Source organism: Equus asinus, chromosome 26, assembly GCF_041296235.1.
Source record: "Equus asinus isolate D_3611 breed Donkey chromosome 26, EquAss-T2T_v2, whole genome shotgun sequence".
In the NCBI taxonomy this organism is placed as follows: Eukaryota; Metazoa; Chordata; class Mammalia; order Perissodactyla; family Equidae; genus Equus; species Equus asinus.
In genome coordinates this window covers 18215805-18235748 of record NC_091815.1, presented here as the reverse complement: position 1 = coordinate 18235748, position 19944 = coordinate 18215805, and the positions used below count along the sequence as shown (strand labels likewise).

The 19944-nt window shown below is 43.0% G+C and overlaps 1 protein-coding gene and 1 pseudogene across 3 annotated transcripts in view; both read right to left on the bottom strand.

Annotated features, from left to right (window-relative positions):
• The window catches only part of TDRD12 (tudor domain containing 12), an 85800-nt gene extending 72110 nt beyond the window's left edge, over window positions 1-13690 (bottom strand). Inside the window, exons 1-3 of one of the 3 annotated variants that reach the window (XM_070498580.1) lie at window positions 13423-13690; window positions 13165-13222; window positions 2123-2281 (exon numbers count right to left, since the gene is read on the bottom strand). In XM_070498580.1, coding sequence (XP_070354681.1) covers window positions 2123-2281; window positions 13165-13222; window positions 13423-13664 — 459 coding nt within the window. In that variant the 5' untranslated portion in view covers window positions 13665-13690. Of the gene's footprint in view, window positions 1-2122; window positions 2282-13164; window positions 13223-13422 lie in introns of those variants that run through there. The other 2 variants (XM_070498581.1, XM_070498582.1) reach the window with 2 other exon arrangements.
• LOC106843328 (uncharacterized) lies at window positions 10607-12832 on the bottom strand (annotated as a pseudogene).
• Window positions 13691-19944: the final 6254 nt, after the last annotated feature.

The following is a 19944-nucleotide window of genomic DNA, read 5'->3' as shown; positions in this document are numbered from 1 at the left end:
CTGAACTCTATTGCGTTGTTTTTCTTACTACAATCATTTTGACTCTTTAAGGACAACTTTTATAAAGTAAAATAAGGAAAATGCATCGTTCTACCTTCTTAAATCAGAAAACAAAGCTTACAAATGACTGTCAATCATGCACAGACCCACAGGAAATTGCAGCCCCAGCCTCATCCTCCCCGTTCTCCTCCCAGGGCTTCTCCTGCCCTCTAACACTGGTCTAGGATGCGCCCCAACAGGACGCCAGCTCCATGATGATGTGGATTCCCGTCTGTTTTGATTACTGCCACATTCCCAGCATGCAGAACAGTGACTGGCACGTACTAAGTCTTCAAAAACTACTTGCTGAATGACTGAATGAATGCCTGAAGCCCCCTTTGAGGACACTGCCCTGCTGAAGTGAGAGCGCATGGCATCCTGACTGTCCCACAGGACTGCCAGGCCACACCAACTTGACTGAAATCCACAGACAGGCAACAATATGCTGCACAGGCCTATACAGTGGCCCGGTGGGGAGAGCTGTGCCCAACAGGGACAAAGTGGGCCCGTGGGGGTTCCTGCCTGCAGGAAGTGAAGTCAGGAAACAGTGCGGCCACTCCGCAAGGGATGGGTCCTTGACAGCCTCACATGATTCAGAAGAAATCCTGCCTGAGGATGGAGGGTATTTCTGTTTAAAGCTTACGTCAAAGAAATTTGTAGGAATGATGTGAATATGGTTAATAATTCACACAGCCAGTCAACTTCAAAGAGCTGGCATACTAGGGCTTCCACTGGCCAAAAACGGGACAATTTAAGCATCAACAATAATGATTACAATTGATGATTATAATAAAAGCCATGAGTTCAATATAGTACTTGATATTCAATACAGCACTCAATATAGTACAATACAATACTTAAAAAATGAAAGGAGAGAAAAACAAATCAACCTCTGGCCACCAAGGCAGACAAGTAGGCACAAATCACTACCCTGAAAATTGATAAGGGAAAGAATCATGCAATTTTTCTACCTTTCCATTGTGAACTGTTATTTCAGGACAGCCAAAAGGTCCTAATAGATGAGGAACACCTTTCTACAGAAAACCCAGCTCGCGAGTGCAGAAGGAAGGTGAAAAGGACCATTTCACAAGCTTAACTGAAAGAGCTCATCTGGGCAGGGGTGGTCACTGGAAGGCGTAACCATCACACAGAAAGCTGAGGGGCACCAGCACATGGCAGGGCGCAGGCCGCCGCCAGTGGAATCCAGCGGTCAATCTCAGCAACATCAGAAGTCCTGCTATCTCCCAATTCAAGACAAGATGAGGCTCCCAGCACCCATCATTCTTTGGGGGGAAAAAAAGTTACCTTATATTGAACCAAAGTTTTATATTTAACTATCGGTCCACACAAAACACAAGCGATAGAGGGAAAGGTCACCACCACCACCACAAGGAAACAATCAGGTTGTCCAAAATGTGGAAGATTTTAAAAGGACAATTGACTTGGTTTCTTTTCTTCAACAAGTCAACGGTATAGAAAAAAAATAATAAATGTTATTAATGATAATTTTTGGTGGGGGAAGGAATTAAAATTATTTCTAATTTTTCTCATAAAGAGATTCTAAATCTTCTCCTATCATGTTATTATAAAAATTCAAACTCTTCTGAGAAATGAGTGACCTGTAGAGAGAGTCGGACCATAGGCATGAGAGCTGAGAGTGCAAAAAAGGAAGGAGGGGCCATAATGCGGAGTAGGGAAAGTAAAGAAGCAGAAGTTGGCCAAAGTCATGAGCAACCAAAAGGGAGGCATCAGCCCCAGATTGAAAACCGCCGTGCTCTCTTTGCTAAGGTCCCCACACCTGTGATGATCTAGAATAATCCTCTGGTTCCCAGCCCCAGGAGGATGGCCCCAGTGCCTGAATTTAGATGACCTTTCATCTCCTGCTGCCCCACAGGAACCCAATACAACAACCGCCACTTAGCATGACTCGTCTGAATCTTGTGCAACCAAAGAACCTAACGTGGGGCAATGATTACAAGTAATTAAAATTCCCTAAACGCTTTGATCATATTAGTTGCCAAAATATTTTACATTTGCGGTAGTATTTCAAGACACAGCGCTTAAAGCACATTTAGATACATACCTGCCCTTCTTCCAACATTAGCGGTTTTATTTCTATATCGTGACACATTCTGTTATAGAAGTCATTCATGGCACTATTTAGTTTTTGATAGTCAGCTTCATGATCTAAAAAGGAACTACATCCTTTTATAATAACCCAGAAACAACCTGGATCTTCAATCTGTAAAATTTTAAAAGACAAACAAAACAATACATGATTAAAAGTAGAATCATAAAATAACATAAACCTTAGAACCACAACAACTGTTTCTAATTTAAGTGATCTAACAAATTCCTGACCAGTGCCTCTGTCTTCAATGGTCAGACCAAAGAAAAAAGACCCTCAATACCTATGTATTTCAAATCATCACATTGCACACCTTCAACTTACACAATGTTATATGTCAAACATATTTCAATAAAGCTGGGAAAAAAATCAAAGACTCAAAGATAAAATTCTAAAACACGTAACCAATAATATGCAAGTAATTTTTAATTCTGTATTGTGACTCAAAAAGCAAACAGATAAATACCCTTGATCTCCTGTATTTTGAAAATATCCATAAGTACAAAAGCAAGGTTCGGAGCAATGTTTTTAGCATTCTATGTCTTTCGTCAGAAAGAGAAGGAAATGTGAATACATGTACATTCTGTTCAAATTAAAAGAAAGAAATGATGGAAAATAAACCAAAACAGATATAAACTATTACAGAGGAGGCCGGAATGGGCCAGAAGGGGCAGAGATAAAGCCAGACTTCTCTGAATGTATCTTTATATATTAACATTATTAGAAACCAAGATTTTCATTGTCAGAGAAAAGGTACAAAATAAAATGAAAACTTAAATTTGAATTGAAAACATCAGTAGGAACTCACGATTTTTCAAATGTATTCATTTCCCCATGCTGCCTCCTGAAAGGGCCTAAAAGCAATGATTTGGATCCTAGATACCAGGTGTCAGGAGTACAGATGTTCCCATTAGCATTCTTTCTATTTTTCTGAATGTTTGAACATTTTTATAATAAATAGTTGGAAAAAAGAACAGCTAGCCGTTCTGGTTCCAGTAATGGCAGATGAGTTTGTATGGACCAACCCATCTGCAAGGAACAATGCTGAACCCTGGAAAAAACACAAAATAACTACGTGAAGGGCCGGAAGAGCTCCCCAAAGCAGGCCCAAACTGGAGGGGATTCGGTCCTTGAAAGGAGCACTGTCACTGGGTGACATCCATGTCTGCACAGAGCTTCGCAGAGAACACTCCCCAGTCCACGTGGTGTAAGCAGCTGCAACATGAGCAGCAAGCCACAGTGTTTGTGGCTTGAGGAACCAGAGAACAGAGTTAGGGCCGCCAGAGCTGCTGTAAATTAGGGGAGAAATTCTGGAAGAGAGGCTCTGAGGGGCTGAGAGCCCTGAAGTCTACACACAAAAGCTCCTTGAACCCTTGGCCGACCCTGAATTGCACAGGCAAGACGCCAAGTTCCAGAGAAAAGCAACAGTTGGAAGGCCAGCGGAAATAGAGAGCCGGAGCTGCGGCCCAGGACGCCTGCAGAACTCTTGGCATCAGAGGCCGCCCCAGCTCCAGTGTGGCTTCCAGCAGCACGCCCCAGCCCCTCTAACATGCCTGCCCGAGAAGCGCCAGGCTGCCAGGAGAATTTCCTGTTTGTTCCAGCCCACACCTGACACAGGCCCTCGACCTCCCTCTCTTAGAGCAGTCACTAGAAGGACTCACAGCTGGGAAGCCTTCCCGTCCCTTTGGGATATGCATGCCTCTCCTGCTCCTCGGGAGGAAGTCCTGCCCCAGGGCCTGAGCCGTTCCTCTGAATCATCAGGAAGGCCAGGGCCTCCATCTCCTGGTCTCTGGGGGGAGCCAGAAGCCTGACTCCCGGCTAGGAGACACGGGCCTGATCACACTGGCACTGACCACCCTGTGGCATTGGTCACAGGAGCCCCTCCCCGCCTCTTCCTCATTCTCCCTTTAAAATGCCTGGTCACCTCTGCACAAACCGGAATGGAGCTCGGCTCCTTCACTGCGGCCGCAGTCACTGAAGAACGTTCTCGCTGCTTTAACTAGTGTCCAGCTCTGTTCATCTCTGACATCCATCACAGGAAACGCAGTTTGCAGTCAGGGTCCTGGCAAGCTGAAGAGGCTTAGCAAGCACCTCGAGCGCTCCAGAAACCCCTCCAGTGCTATGCCTGTGTAGGGGATCAGAACTGGCCAGCCCCAAAATGTGTCTCTTTGCCTTGATTATTTTTAAGGACCAAAGACTTTGAAAGAAACTTTGACCTTCCTCCTAACTGCCTAAAAGAATTTAAGATAGAAGGTCTGTCCCAGGAAGGAGCTATCACCATAGATAATTCTAGGTGTAGGAGAAAGGAAGGCATCCAGCAAAGGCCATTCAAAAGATCTCTTTCAGGTTCCAGTGTCCATAGACGGCCCAGCAAACGCCTGTTTATCAAACATTCACTTCTCCACGTCCATGTGAAGTGCCTTCCTCCCGTTTGAAGTCCAAACCGCTACCCCAAACATTCTCCTTTGTCTTTAGCTGAAGATGGATTTAAGGTGGTGACTTCGGCCATTCTGGCAAGTTACTCAGTTTTCCTGGGTTTCTCCCCTGTATACATGCTACAAAGCTTTGTTTGATTCTCTCCTGTTATTCTATCTCTTGTCAATTTAATTCTTAGAGCAGCCAGAAGGACCTAGAGGGTAGAGGAACTGTCTCCCTCCCCTACGCCTGCGAAGTAAAGACCATGTTGCAGGACAAACAGGATGTGCTCTATCACTAAGGCAAAACCAAGCAGGTGAGCAAACCATAAACTACGCCTCCTGAAGTGCAGACGGAGAGGCAGTGACTGAACTGCAAGTCCACATCGTTCACCACAACCACAGCATGCAGGGTAACCTACACACTTACCAGACGCGTAAACCCCAGCGTGCAGCGTAACCTACACACTTACCAGACGCGTAAACCCCAGCGTGCAGCGTAACCTACACACTTACCAGACGCGTAAACCCCAGCGTGCAGCATAACCTACACACTTACCAGACGCGTAAACCCCAGCGTGCAGGGTAACCTACACACTTTCCAGACGCGTAAACCCCAGCGTGCAGCGTAACCTACACACTTACCAGACGCGTAAACCCCAGCGTGCAGCGTAACCTACACACTTACCAGACGCGTAAACCACAGCGTGCAGCGTAACCTACACACTTTCCAGACGCGTAAACCACAGCATGCAGCGTAACATACACACTTACCAGACACAAAAACAAATGAAAATGTGATACACAGCCAAGAAGAAAAATAGCCAATAGAAAGTGAGCCCAAGATTGCCCAGATGTTGAAAAACAAGGATCTCACAAAAGAAATGGGAACTAGAAAAAAAAAAACCTTGGGAGAAGGTTAATTCCAGAACTAAAACGTGGAGCATACAAAATAAAAACTTCACCGGTGGTGCACTGACCACGCCTATTCAGCATTGTACTAGAGGTCCTCATCAGCACAGTAAGAAGAGAAAGAGACTGAAGATTGGAAAAGAAGAAAGAAAACTGTTCCTATTTACAAATGAGAATATCTACACAGAAAATCCTAAAAAGTCGACAAAATATAAACTAGAACTAATAAGTGACTTTAGCAAGGTTCCAGGGTACAAGGTAATATAGTATATTCAATTGTACATCTATATTTCAGCAACGAAAATTGGACATTTAAAGCTAAAAAATAGTATCATTTGCAACAGCAACAAAAACACAGGAATTTCTTAGGAATAAATCTAACAAAATATGTGCAAAATTTGTATGCCGAGAGGTACAAAATATGACCAGAAACCAGGCAAGGAAAGAGTTAATGAAAATCTGATCTGAAACTAAACACAGTCTGTCAAGTGTTTTCCAGACAAGGAGAAAACTAAATGTGCTGTTTTTCAGAAGCTGATGACCTCATTTTTTGCAGATGTTGCCATCCTGCAGGGAAACTTACATGGTTCCAGCAGGACCCTTGCAAATTGCTCCAGCTCTGCGAGTCCAAAAGTTACCTTGGACCTGTTATATAATAATCCCTTGACCTCGTTATGTAAAGGCGTGTTACACTGATCTCAGTATGTAATGGTGCCTTGAATGCACTATGTAAGGGCCTGCACATGGGCCCTCATTAGGCCCAGTTGTTACACAGTTGTAACATATCCTCTGCACTCTGGTGTAGTCTCCACCACACTAAACTGGGGAAGGGGGCAGACACTGCTTTGCGAGCTATCCCCAGTGTTCTCCATTGCTTTTACATGCAGCAAACCTTTTTTTCTTCACCCACTTCAGCCTTGGTTGTGCTTTTTGGCTCCGCACTCACCAAGAGACAGACTCATTGAGTTTGGTTACAAAACCACTGATGAAAGAAATCAAAGAGGAATTTTAATGCAGATATACAGTGTCCATGGGTTAAGATGTTGCTTTTCCCCAAAAGGATCTATAAATACAATTCAATTCCAGCACGAATTAAGAAATCAACACACTAAATTATGAAATTCCTATTGGAAAGGCAAAGGAACCAGAACAGTCCAAATAAATCTGAAGAACCACCACATAGCTAGAAGACACACACTATGTGATTTCAAGACTTAGCGTAAAGGTATAGTAATCAGAACAGTGTGGTAACTGAAGAAAGCATAGATACATAAATCAACAGAGCAGAAATAGACCCACACATTTATGGTCAATTGATTTTCTTTCTTTTTTTTTTTTGAGGAAGATTAGCCCTGAGCTAACTACTGACAATCCCTCTTCTTTTTGCTGAGGAAGACTGTGAGCTAACATCCCGGCCCATCTTCCTCTACTTTATACGTGGGACGCCTACCACAGCATGGCTTTTGCCAAGCAGTGCCATGTCCACACCTGGGATCCGAACCGGCGAACCCCAGGCTGCCGAGAAGCAGAACGTGCAAACTTAACCACTGAGCCACTGGGCTGGCCTCTATGGTCAATTGATTTTCAATAAAGGCACAAGGCAATTAAATGGAGAAAAGGTAGTTGTTTCAAATCATGCTGTAACAATTAGTCATCCATATGCACAAAAATGAACTTTGATCCATTCCTTGTACCTTATACAGAAATCAACTCAAATGGATCATATAAAACTATAAAATTTCTAAAAGAATACATCGAGGGATATCTTTGTGAATGTAGGTTAGGCAAAGATTTATTAGATATAACACCAAAAGTATAATTCAGAGAAGCAGAAATTGATAAATTGGACTTAATCCAAATTACAAACTTCCACTCTTTGAAAGACACTGTTAAGAGAAAGAAAAGATTAGCCAAAAACTGGGAGAAAATATCTGCAAATCACACACCCGACAAAGAACTTTAACCAGAATACATAAAGAACTCTAAAAACTCAATAATAAGAAAACAAAACAGCCACTTGACCAAAAAACATGGAAGGATGGCAAACAAGCACATGAAAAGATGATCAACACATCATTTGTTGTTAGGCAAATGCAAATTAAAACCACAACGAGATGCTGCCCTGGGCTGTTTTTATCTAAAATTAGAAGTATACAGGTTAAACAACAACCTGACGGGCAATGTCTCCCTTATCTGAAGTAACACTTTCCCAGGAGCTAAGGCTGGCAATTCAAAGCACATACAACCTTTCCTTCCTCGAGTTCCTCTGCTTACGCTCCCTCCTTTAGGACTTAAGAATAACCGCAGTTCTGGGGAGTCTGGATAACATCTTGCAACAAAGGTGTCTGGTTATCGTGTCCTACACATCGCCAAAGAGAAACCTCTGTGTCAGCAGACAAGCTTCCCCACACCAGAATCCACTATCCACCAGGAGGCAGACGACTAAGGACACCTGCCTGCAGATTCCCTTATCTCACCATCCTCCTCCCAGCAAACAGCCTCACAAGGCCAAATGCAGGCTGGTGGAAAAGCACCGAGCTGGTGGAAAAAAGCCAGCAAGGCCACAGGCTCCCCCTCCCTGCGAGCAGCCACATTCCCTGCAATTCTTAAAACCCCTTATTACCCACTTCTACACGGGGAGCCAAGACTTCCTAAAGTGCTAGCCTGCTGCTATTCCCTTTGCCTGGCAAAGAAAATAAAAACTTTCTTTCCTTTTCACCCAAAACTCTGTTCTCATTATTTGGGTTGGCACCAGGTTCAGAGACCAAATTTTTGGTGACAATAGCATTAAAAACCTACTAGAATGGCTAATATTTATAAAACCGACAATATCAAGTGCTGGTGAGGATGCAGAGCAACTAGAATTCTAGTACGTTGCTCACGGGAATCCAAAATGGTGCAGTTACTTTGGAAAAGTTTCTCATGAAGTTAAACATGCAGAAACCCAAGCCTAGATATTTACCCGTGAAACAAAAACTTGTGTTCACACAAAAACCTACATGTAAAGTTTATAGCAACTTTCTTTATAATCTCTCCAAACCGGAAACAACTCAAATGGCCCTCAGCTGCTGATTGTATAAACAAACTGTCACATATCCATACAATGGTATACGACTTATCAATAAAAAGGAGGACACTACCGATACATGCAAAAAATTAGTCTCAAATGCATTGTATTAAGTCAAAGAAGCCAGACACAAAGGCTACATACTACTGTATGATTCTATATGCAAAATTCCATTTTTATGCCACTCTGGAAAAGGCAAAACTAACAGGGAGGAAAACAGATCAGTGGTTGCCAAGGACCAGGGGTGGGGAAAGAAATGACTATCTGGGTGGGGGGTGATAGAACTGTTCCCCATCTTAATCGTGCTAGTGATTACATGATTGTATGAATTTTTCAAAATATCACAGAACTCTCATTAAAAATAATGAATTTACTATATATAAATTACACCTCAATTTAAAAAATCGTTTACAGACGTGAAACAAATACGTGAAAATGTTAACACTTGACAAAGCTTGGTAGTGAATGTCTAGGTGTTTATGATCATATTTTCTATACTTTTTTGTATGTCCAGAATATTTCCTAACAAAAAGTTAGATTTTTAAATTATTTTAAATGAAAAGTAATGATTTTTTAAAAAAGCTTCTTGTCCTCTGATGTGACATCATCTACGCAGTATTTTTACTAAAAATGTTTAACCTAAACACATCATGAGGAAACAGACAGACAAACCCAAAGTGAGGAATATTTTGCAAAGCAACTGCCCTCGCTCTTTATAAATTTCAATGACAACAAAGATACAAAAAAGCCAGGAAAACTGGCTTAAATTTAAGGAAACTAAAAGGCCACAACTAAATACAATGCCTAATTTCTGATTGGGTCCTGGATCAGAGAAAACAAGTTATAGAAGATATTATTGGGACAACTGGAGAAATTCACGCCTGGACTATATATTAGGCAACAGTATTGTACCAATGTTAAATTTCTCAAGTATGATAATTATATTGTGGTTATTGAAGAGAGTCTTTGCTCTTAGGAAACACGTCCAAGTATTTAGAGTTCTCAACTAATTTTCAAATGGTTCAGTAAAAAAAAGTAAATAATTTTATATACACATATTTATCAAGAAATATGCAAATGCAACAGAACATTAATAATTGTTGAGTCTAGGTGTGGGATATACGGTTATTCTCAACATTGTTACTATAACTTGTTTTTATGTTTGAAAATCTCCAAAATATCAAGTTTGGAAAAAACGTTTAAAATAAATTTTGGGGGGCCGGCCCCGTGGCCAAGTGGTTAAGTTCGTGTGCTCCGGCTTTGGCGGCCCAGGGTTTCGCTGGTCGGGATCCATGCCACCACTCATCAGGCCACATTGAGGCGGCGTCCCACATGCCACAACTAGGAGGACCCACGACTAAAAATATACAGCAATGTACTGGGGGGATTAGGGGAAAAAAAGCAGGAGAGAAAAAAGAAGACTGGCAACAGCTCAGGTGCCAATCTTTAAAATATAAATAAATAAATTTTTTTAAGGTAGCATAGATCCTTTGAAGTTGCTAGAATGTTTTGTTATTTAAAAATCTGCTTCTAAAACCTAGAAAATGCAGGCCAGGCTGGGGTCAGTTTTGCCAGCCAGCAGAAGAAGCGGTTCAAGTTGCACTTTCTTCCACATCCTTTACTAGGAGGGGACAGGCTCCCAACTCCACCTCTGGCACCAAGGACGGCCGCTGACCCCCCAGGGCTATGAAGCAACCTGCCCACACTGCCGTCATCAGCCGGACACGGTGCTTTTCTTTTCTTTTTTCTGCATGTCTATTTTATTTTCATTAAAGAAATATTTATATAAAATTTTGGTCCACTTTCTTCTCCTTGACCTCTACCATTCAAACGAATACTTTAATTTTACTGAAGTAAAAGCAGAATCATATATCTGGCATGATAACTAAACACTTGACATCATTAAATTAATTGGATTTAATTGAAACTATTTCTCTAGAATAGTAACTCAGCGTTCCTACATGTTACTTCCCTTTAACTTATCTGAGTAACTACATAAGGAGTGTCTTTTTCCACATTCAGGAATGAGTGTGTCTAAGTGTAATTTATAACATCAGTTTAACTGATGTATATATATACAAACTGATTTATAATATTCTCTATCCTTCATGTTCAATTCCCCTTAGTATATGGTATTTCCACAATAACATTTGCTATTATACTCAAACTCAGACTTCCCAACATCAACTATAAAAATTAAGACATCAATTTTAAACCATTATGAAAATTCCAGACTAAACAATGCTTGGACCACTTGTAGACCGGCTGTCATGAGAGGTCCCTGGACAGCTATCGCTTCAACCTCAGCATGGCCTCCTCTGCGCAAAGCAGCAGCCTGGGAAGCAGGAAAACTGCGCCTGAAATACCGTTTGCAGATTTCACGGGCGGTACTGACTTTATGATGCCAGCCAGCGTAACAACTGTTCTGATCACATTAGTGAGGTCACAGCCTGTAGCTTCCAGAATTTCACCCATGTCTGTAAGAGCTTGTTTAGCTCCTTCCACCACCCCTCCTGGCAAAAGCTGTCCACTTGAAGGGTCCATGCCTCACCGTCCTAAAATGTAAGTGGTCCTGTCGACTAACATAGCTTGACTGTAGGACCAATGGCCCTGGGACTTTTTCGGTGCGGATCCCCTTTCCGATCGAGGATGACACGGCCAATCCTTTTCCCTTGCAGCCCTTCTGGGAAAACAAGCCCACATGTACACCACCCTACTCGTGCCTCACTGCACTCTCCCTTACTAACCTCTTACACAACCGCATGCTGCCTGGGCTGCTTTCTGAATATACATTTTTAATCAACACTTTTTTCTTCATCAGCCTCACCCTAACAGGTTCATAATGCTAGTTGTGTTTTCACTTCTAAATATACTAAAATGAATACAAAACCACTAAAATTAAATTTTATTTTTAACTGTAAACTACACATAAAATTTACCACCTTAACCATATTCAGTGGCATTAACTACATTCATATTGTGCTACCTTCATTACCATCCATCTCCAGAACTCTCCTCATCTTGCAAAAGTGAAACTCTATACCCATTAAATAGTAACTCCCAATCATCCCACCCCCAGCCCCTGGGAAAGAGCATTCTACTTTCTCTATGAATCTAACTACTCCTGGGGCCAGGTGGAATCATACAGTTATTTATCCTTTTCTATCTGGCTTATTTCACTTAACACATGTCCTCAAGGTTCTTCCATGTTGTAGCATGTGTCAGAATTTCCCTCCTTTTTAAGGCTGAAGAATAGTCCATCATATGTATATCCCACATTTTGCTTATCCATTCATCTGTTGACAGATACCAGGCAGAAATATTTTTATCCGTGTAAAAGCTAAATTAATCTGGAGAACTACAAGTGGTGCCTGCAGGACACGTGGGGAAGTACTCCCATATTGGACAGAGACTGTGGTCAGTGTGAGCCCGGTAAGAACCGGAAGCGGGGGCAGACCAGAGCTGAGGGGGTAGAGAAAAGGGTTCTTGGGTCCAACTGAGAAGAGGGGTTCGTTCCTCCTGCCAAAGTTCTGCCCTAATGGATTTGCACGTGGCAGGCTCCGTATCTGGAAGAACCCTGTCTTTTCCTAAAGGAGAAATCGGACTGGCATATTTAGGACTGATGGTGGAGAGAAGCTTGCCAGGTGGATCTGAAACCCCTAAAGGGCTCAGAGCAAACCCTCCTTAAGACTCAGCTACTTCAAACATTTGTGAATCTCTGTGCATGTAAATTACATAAGACATAAAACAGGAGCAGGAAAGTTGATGGTTTTAAAAAATCCCATCATTTGCTATGTCCCTCTCCTCTGCCTACTAAAGTATGATTTTTTTTAAGTGACTTTTATTTCCTTTTCCCAGTAACCGAAACCCACCCCTCTGCTCTGCTTTGTAAACTGCTTCCTCCACGTAACATGGTGAACACACCAGGCCTTCAGAGTCTCCTGCATCACCAAGGAGCACCGCCTGACTCAGAGCCGAAACCGCAGCTGTCCACCCAGGCGAGCCCCGCCGCCACCCCCAACTCCGAGAATCTGAGCCCCGAGGCGCCCGCGTGAGGAGGAGGGGCCAGGGTCCCCCCGCGCGAGAGGGCAGGGTTCCCCACGAGTGAAGCCGGGAGGGGCGCGTGTGCCGGGCACGGGGGTTGAGTGTTACACCCCCGCTCCTGTCCAGGGCCGCAGCCCCAAGGGGCCAAAGGGTGGGGACCCACCGGAGAGGACCCGCGTCGGGGGAGAGGAAGAAGTCAGGGTCCCCGTGTCCAAGGACCGGGAGCATGAGGGGGCCCTCACCCAACACCGATCCGCGACGGGGTGCGTGGGAGAAGGGATTACCGTCCGTCCCTCCTCCTAAGGTTCCAGAATTAGATACAGGACACCCAGTTAAATTTGAATTTCAGAGGAACAACGGACAACTTTCTACTCTAAGGATATCGCAATCAGTGCATGGCCACACCTGGACTAAAATTTCACGTAGTTTATCTCAAATTAAGTCCGGGATCGTATCTGGTACCCGTCCCCGCGGTCCAAAGACCCGCGTCCCCGGCCGGGACGGACCCTGCACTGGGGGTAGAGGGTCACCGCCGGCCCGCGGGCTTCGCGCTGGCTCACCTTCAGCACCAGGACCTCGAGCATCTTCCTGCGCCTCGCCGCCGGCGCGCTGCAGGCCCTGCAAAGACACGCAGCGTCGCGGCCGCGCCCCTCGCCGGCCTCCCCGTCGCTACTCACTCACAGTGAACTTTTGGCACAAGAACAGCCTCTCTCGCAGCGCGGGCCTCCGCCCCCCGTGCGCCCCCGCCTCCTCTCCGCTCGCCGCCGCGGACCCCCGCGCGCCCAGCTCCGGCCCCGCCGCCCCGGCCCGCCACGCACCCCGGGCGACGCGCTCCGCCCTCCGACCTGGACGCCGCCGCGGGCGCCCTCGGGGCTTCGGCCCCGCAGCCCGCAGCCAGCCCCCGCCCGCCGCCGCCTCGAGACTTCCACAAACCACGTGTGCGCCAACGGCCCGCCCGGACAACGGCCGCGCCCTGCGCACAGCGCCCCGAGCCGCGGGCGGGGCAGGGGCGCGGGGGAGGAGCCACGGAGGGCGCGCGGAGCCGGCCGGCCGAGGTCATGGGGCCTCCGAGGCCCGGGAACACGCCTGTCCACCGTCTGCCCGGTCCCGCGGGGCTGCGTGGGGGCCCCTGCCCTCCGACTCCCTCTTAGTCAGCCTCGATCTCGCGGCCAGGGGTGGGGTGGGGTGAGGAACCATCACTCTAGCCACTGATGCCGCGTCCTCGTGGCCTCCTGGCAGCATCCACCGACCTCCTTCGCCCGTAAAGGCTTCCAGTCTCGCCTCTCCTTCCCTCTGGAAGGCCAGGACTCTCCAAGTCTCTGTCAGGGGCATTCCTGTCCCCACCAAAGGTTGCAAAGGGCGGCCTGGGGTGCCAGGTGCTGGCCCAGACATGTATTTTTGTTGTGGCACCGCAGGGTTCTCTAAACTCTGAACGCTTGGAAGCCTCTGTTTTCTCCCCTTAAAATTGGGACTCGCAGGATGGTTGTCAGAATTGGATGAGGTCACACTATGTGAAACAAAGGACACCCAAGAAGCTCTCAGAGCCGGTTAACTTTATTACTGTCTCAGGAATCTCCCCAACACTTGAATAAGCCAAGAAACAAGACGAAAGTAAAAGAATATTCCTTGAAAATCACGGGAACCACAGCCAAAAGAAGATGCTGGGCCGAGGTGGTTTTACAGATGAGTTCTTCAGTATTTCAATTGTGAAAAAAAATTTCTTAAGCCCACGTCAAAATGTGTTAATTTGCTGGTAAGGGAACCAAAAAGATGGCAAAAGATTGCGACGCTTCAGAGAGAGCATGGCAATTATGGGGTATATATTTGGGAAACAGTGCTCACATAAGCACCCAGTTTTAAAAGTAAGTTTGATTTCCGAAGGTCAAGCAAACATCACGAGCTTCAAGGCTCAGGCAGGACGGTTGGAGAGGAGAGGGGCTGACCCCCGAGCAGGAACACAGCTGCAAGGCGCAGGACGTTCACCTGCTGCTGCGTTGGGCTAACGGGGCCTCAGCCCAGTGGAGGCACCTGGCAGGGCCAACTCACCTGAAAGCTCCAGACCTTGTCAAAAAGAGGTGGGAAACAACCACATCTCAGTTAAATGGGAGGTCCCCGAGAGTTCCCTAGCCGCAGAGAAGAGGCAGAATACACCCTTCTCCCAATTCTTAGTGTGGGGTCAGCATTTTTTTCTTTTGAGTAGAACCTGTGCTACAATGTGGTGTTTCCCTAACTTTTTCACAACACAGTTCACAGAAAATGAAAATATTTATACATCACACTAGGACGAAGGGTCAAGACTGCTGTTATGGTATGGAGTAATGCTCACTACCCTGGGGCTGCAGCCACCTAGGCCCCTTGAGGTGGAGGAGGGTCAGTATCTTCACCTGTAACCTGTCTCTGTGCCCCACCCCCTCCCCGCCCCGGCCCCCCAGCTAGTGGGAAGCATTTTTAAAGAAATTCCTCATAAATAAGTAGTCGGGCTGTAATATACAGCATCGTGACTCAAGTTAATAATACTGTATTGCATATTTGCAAGTTGCTACGAGAGTAGATCCTAAAAGTTCTCAGCAGAAGAAAAACTTTTTGTAACTATGTATGGTGATAGATGTTAACTAGAGTTATTGTGGTGACCATTTCAAAATATATACAAATATCGAGTCAGTATGTTGTATACCTGAGATTAATGTAAGGTTATCTGTCAATTAGACCTCAATAAAAAAGAAATTACTCCACAACGTAAAAAGATGAAAAGATTCCCAATGCATTTTTATAAGGCAGTTAAATCCTACTACTAAAACCTGTCAAAGATAACACAGAGAACTACAGACTAATTTCGCTTATCAAATAGAAGCTGAAATCCCCAATAAAATGCTACTAAGTAAAATCCAGGACAAATGAAAAAAATTAAGCCTTGGCCAAGTTAGGCTGTAAGGCTCATCCCAGGAATGCAGGAAGGTTTAATACTGGTCAGTCACAAATATGGCTAGCTCATGTCAGGAGCAGCCTGGCTCTTGCAGGCACCGAGGGGATGTTAGGTGTTAGGAAATTAAAGTCTCTCCCATCACTGGAATGCTATTCTGGTTCTACAAAGCGCCTGGGTGGGGAGTCATCTGTTCTGTTATCTTTTTGCTCCCCACCCCAAAGGACCTTTCAAGGCCCCAAGAAAAGGGAGAAAGGGAGAGACGACAAAGCGTTAGTAATGGCTGGAGGGGAGTCTAAGACAGCAAGACCTCCAGTCATGCTCAGCCTGCACTCAGTCAGTGTGCTCACGGTGGGGGTGGGGGTCATAGCAAGGAGCTAGTGTAAGTTTTCCAGAGCTGGCATAATTCTTAAAGATGGCCCAAGAGGACAGTCTCCCTTCCCTCCTCCCACAGCCCTCCCTTCCCAAATGTGGTTGACATCATCTTACTGTGAAGTCATCAATTCTAAAAGGCATCTGCACTTCCACAGTTTTAAAAAATCCCTATCATTTTTACAAAAAAAGAAAGGAGCAACAAGCTTGGTCCAAAAGCTGGCTTGATCATTTGTCAGCTGATTTTTAAGAAAATAACTTTTTTAGTTTTGTTTCTTATACATTTGCAACAGTTGAGAGAGAGTGGACATTACAATTATGCCATTCAACCCAAAAGTGCCTGGCTTTGGGTTTTTCCCAAACACCTCAGTTATCTTTCATGGACTTGATCTGTCTGGCAGAAAAAGCCATGTTCATGGTTCCCACTAAATATTATACATCTGTCAGATTATCTTTGTTTCTAATGTGTTTTTTTCCACAGCTCAATGTTGTGTTATTCACTGAAAGGAAATTTTCATCTTCATTTTGAACTATATAGTATGAAAGTAAAATTAACCTTTGTCCCACTTAGTGCTTTCTATGTTGAATTCTACTTCATCTCATTAACACTCTCTAAGCTCCTCTTCCTTTCTGTTTCCCTCTGTTAATTTTCAGTCCTCCTGCAACACTGTTTTTAAACAACTTACAGTTAGGTTTAATTTTTTCCAGTTTTATTGAGCTATAGTTGACATAGGACGCTGTATAAGTTTAAAGTGTAGAACATAATGATTCCACATATGCATATATCACTAAATGATTACCATAGTTAACATCCATCATCTCATATAACTACAAGTTTTCTTCCTTGTGATGAGAACTTTTAACATCAATTCTTTCAGCAACTTTCAAATATACAATACAATTTGTTAACTATAGTCATCGTGATGTAGTTACACCCCTAGAACTTACTTATCTCCTAACTGGAAGTTTATACCTTTTCACCGTCTACCACCCATGTCTGGCAACCACAAATCTGATCTCTGTTTCTATGAGTTTGGTTTTCTTAGATGCCACATATAAGTAAGATCATACAGTATTTGTCTTTCTCCCTCTGACTTATTTCACTTAGCATAATGCTCTCAAGGTCCATCCATGTTGTCAAAAATGGCAGAACTCCTTTCTTCTTTATGGCCGAATAGTATTTCATTACATATATACATGCAGTCGTGTGTCACTTAACGATGGAGATACATTCTGAGAAATGCGTCGTTAGGCAATTTTGTCGTTGTGTGGACATCATAGATTGCACCTACACAAACCTAGATGGTATGGCCTACTACACACCTAGGCTATATGGTACTAATCTGATGGGACCATTGTCATTATTTGCAGTCTTTTGTTGATGGAAACATTGTTATGTGGTGCATGATTGTACATATATATATGTGTGTGTGTGTGTGTGTGTGACATTTTCTTTATCCATTCATCCACTGATGGACACTTAGGTTGTTTCCATGTCTTTGCTATTGTAAATAATGCTTCAATGAATATGCAGATGTCTCTGGGATACTGATTTTGTTTCCTTCGGATATATACCCAGAAATAGGATTGCTGTATCATATGGTAGTTCTGTTTTTAATTTTTTGAGGAACCGCCATACTGTTTTCCGTAGTGGCTGTATCAATTTACATTCCCACCCACAGTGCAAGAGTATCCCCTCTTCTCCACATCTTCACCAACACTTGTTTTCGCTTGTCTTTTTGATGATAACCATTCTAACAGGTGTGAGGCGACAGCTCATTGTGGTTTTGATTTGCATTTTCCTAATAATTAGTGATGCGCTGTTGGCCATCTTAATATCTTCCTGGAAAAATGTCTATTTGGATTCTTTGCCCATTTTTAAATTTGATTTTTTTTTTTTTTTGCTACTGAGTTGTATGAGTTCCTTATATATTTTTGGTATTAACTTCCTATCAGATGTGTTTTTCAAATATTTTCTCCCATCCATAGGTTGCCTTTTCATCTTGTTGATTGTTTCTCTTGCTGTGCAGAAGATTTTAGTGTGATATAGTCCACTTGTTTTTTATTTTGTTGCTTGTCCTTTAGGGGTCATATCAAAAAGATTATTGCCAAGACTCACATCAGTAAACTTTTTCTCTATGTTTTCTTCTAGTTTTATGGTTTTAGGTCTTACCTTTAAGTCTTTAATCCATTTTGAGTTAATTTTTGTGAGCGATGTAAGATAAGGGTCTAGTTTCATTCTTTTCCATGTGAATATCTAATTTTCCCAGCACCATTTATTGATGAGACTGTCTTTTCTCCATTGAGTATTCCTGGCTCCCTTGTCAAATGTTGGCTGACCATATGCACAGGTTTATTTCTGAGATCTCAATTCTATTCCATTGGTCTTTGGATTGCTTTGGCTATTTGAGGTCTTTTGCAGTTCCATATGAATTTTAGGATTTTTTTTCTATTTCTGTAAAAAAAAAGTGCCATTGGAATCTTGATAGGGATGGATTGAACCTATAGATGGCTTTGGATGGTATGAACATTTTAACAATATTAATTCTTCCAATCCATCAACACAGGATATCTTTCCATTTTTTTGTGTCTTCTTCAATTTCCTTCAGCAATCTTATAGTTTTCAGTATAGAAATCTTTCACCTCCTTGGTTAAATTTATTCCTAAGTATTTCATTGTTTTTGATGCTATTGTAAATGAGATTGTTTTCTTTATTTCTTTTTCAGATAATTCGTTGTTAGTGTATAGAAATGCTACTGATTTTTGTAGGTTGTTTTTGTATCCTACAACTTTACTAAATTTGTTCATTAGATCTAACAGTTTTTTGGTGGAGTCTTTAGGACTTTTTATGTATAAGATCATGTCATCCACAAAGAAAGACGATTTTACTTCCTCCTTTCCAATTCTGATGACTTTTACTTCTTTTTCTCGTCAGATTGCTCTGGCTAGGATTTCTAGCACTATGTAGAATATGAGTGGTGAAAGTGGGCACCCTTTGCTTGTTCCTGATCTTAGAGGAAAAGTTTTCAACTTTTTACCATTGTGTATGATGTTGGCTGTGGGCTTGTCATCTATGGCTTTCATTATGTTGAGTTACATTCCTTCTATACCTAATTTGTTGAGAGTTTTTATCATGAAGGGATGTTGAATTTTGTCAAATGCTTTGACTACATCTATTGAGATGATCGTATGATTTTTATCCTTTATTCTGTTAATGTGATGTACCACATTTATTGATTTGCAAACGTTGAACCATCCTTGCCTCCCAGGGATAAATCCCACCTGATCATGATGGATGATCTCTGTAACGTACTGCTGAATTCAGTTTGCTAGTATTTTGTTTAGAATTTTTGCGTCTATATTCATCAGGGCTATTGGCCTGTAGTTTTCTTTTCTTGTAATGTCCTTATCTAGCTTTGGTGTCAAGGCAATGATAGCCTTATAAAATGAGTTTGGGAGTTTTCCCTCTTTGATTTTTTTGAAAGAGTTTGAGAAGGTATGGCATTAATTCTTCCTTAGACGTCTTGTACAATTCACCAGTGAAGCCATCTGGTCCTGGAATTTTCTTTCTGGGGAGGTTTTTGATTACTGGCTCAACATCCTTACTTGTGATTGGTCTGTTCAGATTTCCTCCTTCTTCTTGATTCACTTTTGGTAGGCTGTATGTTTCCAGGAGTTTATCCTGTTCTTCTGGGTTGTCCAATTGGTTGGTGTATAGTTGTTCATAATCGTTTCCCATCATCCTATTTCTGTGGTATCCATTGTAATGTCTCCTCTTTCATTTATAATTTTATTGATTTGGGTCCTTTTTTTGTTTGTTTTTTTAGTTAGTCTAGCCAAAGATTTGTCAATTTTGTTTATCTTTTCAAAGAATCAACTTTTAGTTAATCATTTCTATTGTTTTCCTGACCCTATTTCATTCATTTTTGCTCTAATCTTTATTATTTCCTTCCTACTTCAAACTTGGGGCTTATCTTATTCTTCTTTTTCTAGTTCCTTTAGATAATTTGTTTTTAAAACATTTGATCTGAGATTCTTCATTTATTAA